Source organism: Caenorhabditis briggsae (assembly GCF_000004555.2).
Source record: "Caenorhabditis briggsae complete genome, chrIII, whole genome shotgun sequence".
Taxonomy (NCBI): Eukaryota; Metazoa; Nematoda; class Chromadorea; order Rhabditida; family Rhabditidae; genus Caenorhabditis; species Caenorhabditis briggsae.
The window spans coordinates 8,311,384-8,320,541 of record NC_013490.2 but is presented as its reverse complement, the minus strand read 5'-3'; the positions used below and the strand labels follow the sequence as shown (position 1 = coordinate 8,320,541).

At 38.9% G+C, this 9,158-nt stretch overlaps 1 protein-coding gene across 1 annotated transcript; it reads left to right on the top strand.

Moving 5' to 3' along the window:
• Positions 1-2,451: 2,451 nt before the first annotated feature.
• On the top strand, positions 2,452-6,712 carry CBG09209 (the record flags this gene model as incomplete). Its single annotated transcript, XM_045244116.1, has 11 exons — positions 2,452-2,620; positions 2,673-2,834; positions 2,881-3,151; positions 3,197-3,308; positions 3,359-3,818; positions 3,870-4,112; positions 4,163-4,293; positions 4,341-4,564; positions 6,137-6,239; positions 6,287-6,375; positions 6,577-6,712. 11 exons carry the CDS (start codon positions 2,452-2,454, stop codon positions 6,710-6,712), a joined length of 2,100 nt encoding a protein of 699 aa, XP_045093958.1.
• Between the last annotated feature and the right edge of the window lie 2,446 nt (positions 6,713-9,158).

Below are 9,158 nucleotides of genomic sequence, written 5' to 3'. Positions count from 1 at the left end.
GCGAAATTTTCTTCATTTCTCCGAATTTTTCTAATACATGTTGGTGAATATTGTCGAATTAAAAAAAGTGGAACCTGGAAAACTTCGCGGGCGGCTTCCCGGTCAATTTTCGAGGCCTTGCCCCAGAAACACTACGGTCATAAACGAAACTTATTTCTGCGAATTTAGTAAGATTTTCTGGACAAAATTTAGATTTCTTGGTATGAAAATGATCGCTAGCATCTCTAGAATCTGTTTTTCATCAAAAAAATCGAACTTAATTGCGAAAGTAGCTCGAACGAGGAGAAAAAACCTCAGACGCTTCTGAACTAGCCAACGAATTTTCTTCCGTCTTCCAAGAGGCCTTCTCGCCCCCAAGCCCTCCTTTCTCCGCCCTCCCTGCTATCGCTCCCTTTGCCGTCTGTCCTGATTTCTCTCCTCTAAATATTGCAAAGCACATCGGTTCTCTACCCTCAAAAGTCGGTTTCTCCCCGGATTTTATCAACTTCCTTGTAATCAAAAAGTGCAGTGATGCGATAACCATCCCTCTTTCGCTCATCTTCCAAGAATCCTTCTCCTCCGCCAAATTTTCTGAGATCTGGAAGCACTCGGTTGTTAGTCCAATATTCAAGAAGGGATCCAAATATGACGCTAATAACTACAGACCCATAACGCTCACTCATGCACTTTCCAGACTCTTCGAAAGATTAGTCCTTGAAGAGCTAAAACGTGTTATCGGTCCGAGTATTTCTCCGAATCAGTACGGATTCGTCAGTAAGCGATCCTGTGTTCTAGCCGTCCTTGAGTCCACTTCCAGAATACAGAAAACCTTAGCAAATAAGCAACAATTCGTAGATGTTATTTACTTTGATTTTCGCAAGGCATTCGACACTGTCCCACACAATCTCTTGCTGCTGAAAATGAGGCGTATAGGTATTGATGAACGATGCTGCGTTTGGTTCGAGTCCTTTCTCAGCAACCGCTCATCCAACGTCAAGGTTAATGGCCTAATGACAACCAGCGAGATTGTTGTCAAATCCGGAGTCCCCCAAGGAAGTGTCACTGGCCCCTTTTTGTTTCTGATTTACGACTTACTCGGCCTCTTTCCTCCCAATGTTCATGTCACGGCGTTCGCCGACGACCTAAAAATAACCGGTTCCGACCCATTGGATATGCAGAGAAGTATCGAAATCGTCGAGCACTGGTGTGACATCTGGAGACTCAAACTAGCCGAAAATAAGACGGCCGTTATGCATTATGGTAAACGCAATCCTAAGACAGTTTACCTTATTAAGGGATCCCCCATCACTCCGCATCGCTCATTCAAGGATCTAGGTATACTAGTTGATGATCAACTTCAATTCGACAAACACATCAATCTTATTGCCTACTCTGCTAAACTCAAGTCCCGCCAAATACTGAAAACGTTCCAATCGAAAAACCCTTGTTTATATTTCCGTCTCTTCGACACCTACATTAGACCGGTCCTCGAATACGGTTGTGAACTTTTCGATCCATCCAATGCCACACTTGCCAATAAACTAGAATCTCCTCTTCGTTATTTCACCAGAAAAGTCTTCCAGAGATGTGATATGCCCTTCAATTCATACACCGATCGCCTATCCCAGTTGTCTATGCTAACCACCCTTCATCGCCGCACCCTTCTAGTTCTTCGTACCTATCACAAAATTGTTATAAACTCATACCATTTTCCCTCTATATCGTCCTACATTCTTCCCAGCCACTCTAACAGAGCCCCGTATTTTTTCAAAATCAACGGTCAATACTTTGACTGCTTCCTTCACAGAAACTTGTCTATGTGGAACCGTGTATGTAAGGTGATAAATTCTAAGCTCAGTCCGGTGGCGTTTGCTAAGCGAGTAGGAGCGATTCCTTATGATATTCTGATCCCTCCCACTTGACCTACAGGACTCTAGTCGGTCCGTCTGGTCATTTTACTTTTTTTATTTGTACATGTCCCATTTCTTGCCAAATTATCTATTGATTTCCCCCATGCATTGCAAATAAATATATTATTATTATTATTATTATTAAATCTGAAATATTCCGTTTTTGCCGCACTGTTTCGTAGATCAAAAAAAGCTACGCCTTTCAAATTTTCAGGTCCGACTTTTTTTTAATTCGACAATCACCCCATTAGAGCTTTTAGACTACGGTATGTCAAAGGCGAAGACGAAAAATTCGTTTGCGGGTCTCGAGCAGATTACTGATACTGTGTTTTTTTGCGTTGTCGAAATCTGTTTGTCAATTTTTCGCGTTTTTGTGATGGGAAATTCCGAAGTTTCGGAACTCGGAATATTCCGGAAAGTACTGCAACTCGAAATTTTCGACATTCAGAAAACCTTCGGCCATAACCATCGGAATTTCTCTTTCGTCATTTCTTCTATAAATCGCCAATTTTTAAACTTTATTTAATTCATATTGTAAATAGAACACTTAAATATTCAGGATATGGATTTTGATTTTGAATTTGAACTGGAAGATGATGGTGACTCAGAACAGGAGGAATTAGAAAGGCAAGAAGCATTGAAAAAATCAATTGCCGAGAGAGAAGCTGCTGTACAAAAACGAATCCTGCAACGACAGCAAGAAGGAGAGAGATGGTTCGGAAAGCAGCAGAGTATGTTGAGAGATCTCTTGATTTTGATAGACTGCTTTAAAATCATTTTCAGAACCAGAAGCTCGTACACTGAAACACAACTTGCAGGAGGAAAGCTATGCAGTATTTGTTGAAAAGAAACAGAAATTCAGAGATAATTTTGATCGAGTGATTCAGCACTTTCAGAAAGAAGACGATGACTCAGTTTTCAACGAAAAAATGAGAAAAATCAAAAGTATTCATTTTGATTATGGTCATTCACTAACTTTGTGTTCATTCAGCTGTCGAAAGCTTCAAGAACTTTCTGGTAAAATGTCATCGATCAATTGTAGCAGGTCCAGAAAAAAATCACGATACCGAACTTCATGATTGGTTACTGGAATTTCACAAAGAGACTATCTCAGCCCTCCGAAAGCTGACGAAGATACCATCTGACGTCAAAATCACCAAATCATCTGCTGAGAATGTATTTGAAGATGTTAAAGAAAGAGCATTGAAAAACAATTTCATTGATATGAAAGTAGTTCAAGAGAGAGCACTACAGAGAGAACGGTATTGTCCAAAAAATACTAGAGTTTGTAACCTGATTCATTTCAGAAAAGAGGCAGAAGAGCTCAAGAAGATGCAAACCGAAGTTAATCTCGCCCTAAAAAATCTCAATATTCAAGACGACGAAGATGGAACGCATAGTTTGACTGAAAAAATTCAGGTGCGTAGTGTATGAAAACAAACATAAAGTATACATGATTTATCATTAAGAGATTAAGTATTGATCGAATCCGTGATCCTCAAAGAGATACAAGTCCTGATCGAAGAAGATTGTCCCTTGAGGAAGCGAAGCTACTCGAAAATCAGTTCAGTGATTTGTACCTTCCATCTCCCGATAAAGAAACTCCAACAGAGGCGGAAGTCAAATACCAGAAATCTTTACTTGATGCAGATGAGGAAGAGAAGCAAGAATGGGACGAGAGCATTTGCAGACCAAGTTTGTCCGTCCCAAGTGAACATCCCTGGTCTGGTTCGATGTTCAACAAGGATTCAGAGCCAGAATCCGATAATGAGGTTTCAGTGTTGGGCCAAGTTTTGGAAGTGTCACTCACTTTCAAGAAAAGAGTTCTCAAATATTTTATGAGTGAACCAACAGACGAAGACAAAACATCTTGGAAAATGGAAAGATTCGAGAATAAGAAGAAGAAGCAAAGCAAAGTTAAATTCGTAGGTAATACTGTTGAACGAAATGTTCGAATACAATCAAATCAGTGTTTTTCAGATTACGACAGCCCACTGAACAAAATGCGAATTTTCGCTAGACCCAGCAACCGTTACATGGCTGATGGTGATAATGGGCCGACCACTGATTACATGGATTTAAGTCTTAGAGAAGGATTTCTCCTCGTACACAACACCGAACCTCCTTTCGTAGACGGCTGGAAGAAGGGTTGTGTTCCAACTCGTCGATCAACCTTTGTACGTGATCGAAAACAACAAATGCTTACTCTAAAGTTTTGTCGCTGTAAGTTGGTCGGATTCGAGTACTTTGGTATTCAAATTCGTTATTTTTAGGGCATGGACAATATGAAGGAAACCTTATCGGACGTTTTTGGTATAAGCGTTTGCCAGAAAATGATCGAAACCAATACTACCAAAGCATTCGTATGGAATTTGGATTGGTTGAGAAGTGTACTAAAGAAGAGGTCAGCATTCCGTTAATGAGTTTGTAATGCTATGTTATTCCTTCCAGGTTGACGCCCATTATGCATTTTTAGCAGCTATTGCTTATAAATCCATGCTCCGTCGACCTTTAACACCTCAAAAAGAACAAACAGGAGATGTTAACAAGATGGAGACATCTCCAGTTTGTGGAGTCCTTCTCTTGACAGATTGGCGTCTTGGCCACTTGGATACAAACGCTCTCACCAATACCGTAATTCAATTTCTTCCAACCAACCTTGGCGCCACCTTCTTGTGAGTTCTTAATTGGTATTGAGGTGTTCCATAAATAATGTCGATTTTTTTCGAGGGCAGTTTTCTCTGTCATGGCTCGTTCTAATGTAAAATTTTTTGTTTCTCACACACCTAATCAAGTCGTCGAAAATCCCTATCTAACATGTGTCATAATGCTCTCAGTTATTCGAGGAGAAATCATGGAAAAGGTGTATTTTTTCGCTTATTTTTTATACGAGTCCATGCTCGGCCGAAATGCAACCGAGACAACCGGAAATATCAACCGTGCTTGTGTAGAAAGAAGTGCTAACAAAAAACATTACAGTACAACGATGGTTCACAAAATTTACATGTGGGGATGCATCCCTCGAAGAGAAAAAGGTGGTGGAAGGAATACTGAAGTATGGTGGAATGGGTTTCCGAGATCGACCGTCAGGGGACTTTTGGCAGCGCTTGAGGTCTCTACCGGAACAATATTGAGACGTAAATAAGAAAAAGAGAAGACTAGAAAACTATATAAATGGCTCTCTCATGAACTGAATGATCGCGAGAAATTGCAACGTTACTCTAGTTTGTGAGATCATCTCATACGACAGAAAAATGATCATTTTTTAGGGAAAACTGGAGAAAACTATAGGAAACATATTGCCAAAATTTGGAAGCAATATATCGACATTGAAATTTTGGCTGGAATTTCAGACACCAAACTTTTCAGACACCAAACTTTCAGACACCAAACTGACCCCAAACTTTGGCAAAATGTTTCTTATAGTTTTCTCCAGTTTTCCCCGAAGTTTCAGCCAGATTGGAACACTCTCCGAGTTTTCGCGGAGTTGTTTTCCTTTTTTGCCGACTCCCTGAATAACCCCATTACAAAGCCGGAAATTTGCCAAAAAGACGTTATGGTGACTGTTTGGTGTCTGGCTGTCGGTTTTATTCATTATGACGCCCTGAAAAGATATAAAACTAACACTGCGGTTTACAATTGTCAAGAAATAGAGAAAATTTGTTATCCAAAATGCCAACACTAGTCGAAAAATTGGCACAATCCAACTCGACGACAATTCCATTTCACATGTTGCAATCATGGAGGCTCAAAAAATGGAATGTGTTCGGTTACAGAATTATCGGTCAATCATCATACTTGCCGACATCTCCTTTATTGCTTACCATTTTTTCAAGCATTTTGAATGCCTTCCCTAAGAGGACCAGTTCATTAAAAACGACTACGGAAAAAAAGACTTTCCAATGTTTCGTCGCTTCCTGGGCTTCTGGTTTCAAAAAAAAAGCTTTTTAAATTAGAATGTTGTAGGCAAAAAAGTACTGATTCGAATGATACATAGTTTGCTTGATGAACATGAGTTTCACTGAAGTTATAGTCGTTTAAAGAGTGGTACCAAAAAACGACATTATTTATGGAACACCCTAATATATCACAATAATGGATATTCTTTATAGTTCTACCATGGCAGATTATTCAATTGAACTGATTCTACAGCCAAGTATTCAATTTCACACCATTATTTTTGCATTCGGCGGCTCGCCAAGTTTTAAAATCGAGGATTTCTTAAGGTAATATGCAATTTTTTCCAGACATTTAAGATACCCGATTTCAAGATTTTGGAAAATACTCATTGTTCATACTACGAAAACGTATGATGTGTTTTGGATGGCGCAGGATTGGTGCGATGGATTGGTTAGTCTTCGACTCACAAAGTTGAAATTAAATTTCAATCATTTCAGCCATCTACACAAGAAGAATTGGACAATCTCCGTGATTTCAACAGTTCTGTGAAGAGCGTTTTCGACACAATGAAAGATACTGGTCACAAGTAATATATTGATATGAAGATCAAAGCGCTACAATTTCATTTTCAGAAACTACAAATGGTGTGACATACGGAAACGCTGTAATCTGCTTCCAACACAACACGAGCCAGTTTCCGATTACACGAAAATAGATAGATCAAAACTAGAGACACTGTATAATCCACATTATGAAACGTTGAGACAAAAAAAACATTATTTTTCAGCTATTACAACTATGTCCTTTACTTCGTCAATGAGTGCAACTGTTATGGATTTTCGTCCTATTTCGCATTCACCAATCCAATTCTGGATGATTACACGGTCAATGACTCCAGATATCCGCTTCATGATCCTCTTTAGAGTTACTTTCATTGTTATTTGTTTCAAGCATGTTTTCTCTAATAAAATGTTGTCATTCTTTATTCATCACTTTTTAAAACAGTTCATTGGGTTTTTTCATCAGCTTTCCGTCCGTTTTTTGTCAGCTTTTCTGTTCTTTTTTTGTGCGTTTTTTCCCGTTTTTGTCTATTTCGTCTGTGAGGTTCGTCTGTCAGGTTTTTTCATCTGGTTTTTTTCCGTTTGGCGATGCCACGCAACACGGTGAATAATTTACGAAACTTGATTTTTTTCTGATTTGTGGACGTTTTTCGCGACGCGATCGTATCCCCACACGAGGGGGCATTTCGCGTATTTTTTTCACGGTTAACCCCGGTTACTGTACTCTGACAAAAACCACTAGGCTCTGGGGAGAACTCGAACCAACGACGGTTGTTTCAAATTATCCCTGTTAACCAGGCTACACAGGTCCTGGGCGATGATGCGCATAAAGGACTCGATCCATATGCGATCCTCTAGAAGTCCGTTTGACACATATCGCGAACAACGAGCTGCGATGAGTCTTATATGTGTGCGATGCGGGAGAGGCTGAATCGAGTGTTCCGAATGCGCGCGTATCCTAGATGGATTCTGAGTGGGTGGGCGATGTGTGCGATATGGGTCTGATACGGTAGGCCGACTACAACACTCCGAAATCCCGGATGCGCCCATTGTTTACCGTAAATCCACACCGGCAACTTTGTCAATTTTTCGTCAATTCGAGCCTACATTTCTGGTTTTTCGATTATTCCTTCGATGTTTTTTGTGAAAAAGAGTTATAGCAGGCTAAAAAATCGCTGAATTCTTGCAGAAACATGTCTTTCACTCGTTAATTGCTATGTTTTTCTCCAAAATAGATGATATTGAGATTTTTTGATTTCACTTTGTAATTATTGTAAAAATCGTATTTTCAGGTGGAGTAAAAGGTAAGTTGGTAAGTATACAATAATTACAAAGTGTAAATTATAAAAATTTTCAATTTTTTTATGCAATTTCAAAAAAAGTGAAAATGAGAAATTTTTGAACAAATGAAAAAAAAACAATTTTTAGCGAATTTTTTCCCATTTTCTTCTGTTTTTGATTGCATATCAAATTTAAATGGAAACTGCCATAAGTCTTTTTCAACACCAAAACATTGAGTTTCGAAGAATCAGTAATATGTCGTTCAAAATATTAAAAAATATGGAATAATAAAGGAAAATTACGAAATCGGAAGACCTGAACAAAATCACATCACAATAGAACTTAACTGATACTTCTAGGAACCCCCAACCAACGTTTTAGTTCATTTCATAGAGTGCCAGCAAGCCAGGCGAGGAGATGCTTTGCGGCGGCGGTGTGCCCCATATGCCCCGTATATGCCCCATACTTTTTCTCTTTCTTTTTTTTCGGAATTTCTGATTGTAAATTCAAATGATTCTTGGAGTAGTTTTTAGAGTTTCCGAAACTGGAAAAACATCACCAAGTGTTCAGAAAAAAGAAGGGGAAATTGTTTTTCCTGAATAGGCATTTCATAGGGATTTTTTAATACTTTTAAAGGCTAATTTGAACATTAAAAAAATTATTGGGATAGTTTTAGAATATTCTAAACTGGAAAAACATAGCTTTCATAAATTTGTAAAAATATTCCGGAATCGGTTGAGAGACAGATGTTCTACTGCTCAGCAATTTGTTTCGGCGGAATGCGCGAGTATATTTCGGAGAAACGCGCAACGATTCTTGGCGGAACCACTCAGGTAAATCGGAAAACCTTTCTGAGCTACACTTGAGACATTCTGAAACCTTTTTAAGCAAAAAGTCAGCGAATAAACTTTTGCAAGCCACAAAAAAACTTTTAAAACCTTTTAAAGCAACTTTTAAACTTTATTCAGCCGCGCTCGAAGATAAAACTTTTTAAAGCCACATTTAAGCTTTTTAAACCTTTTTAAGCAACATTTAAACTTTTTTAATCCTAAATTTTGTTTTTCAGATTTTGAATTCGATTTCTTTTTTGTCCGTTTTTTTCCAAAATGTTATCTTTATATTTTACTTTTTCTGTCGCTCAACTTGTGCTTAATGCTTCTACTTTAAGTTATTTTGTTGAAAATGGCTCCCCCGATCAAAAGAGTTCGTTTGTCAGTAAAACAAGCGGCCGGATTTCGACACACCAAATTGCTTGTCCACGAGGACTACACCGGGGTGTGGCCGAGAAAACTCCCACTTTCTCGGCCATCGCTAATTTTTCTCTATTTTCAGCCAATTTTCAGCCAATTTCCAAGCTAATTTCCTGTTTCATTTTTTCTTTCTGTCTCCTCTCTAAATATTCAATTATTGTCGGAATAAAAAAAGTGACACTCGGTGTTTGCGTACTTTGATTCCCGCCTCCCCCCACCGACGCTCCGCCCATCGCTTTGCAAGTGCGGCGTGGTGTTTTAGCGCCACTTGGGAAATC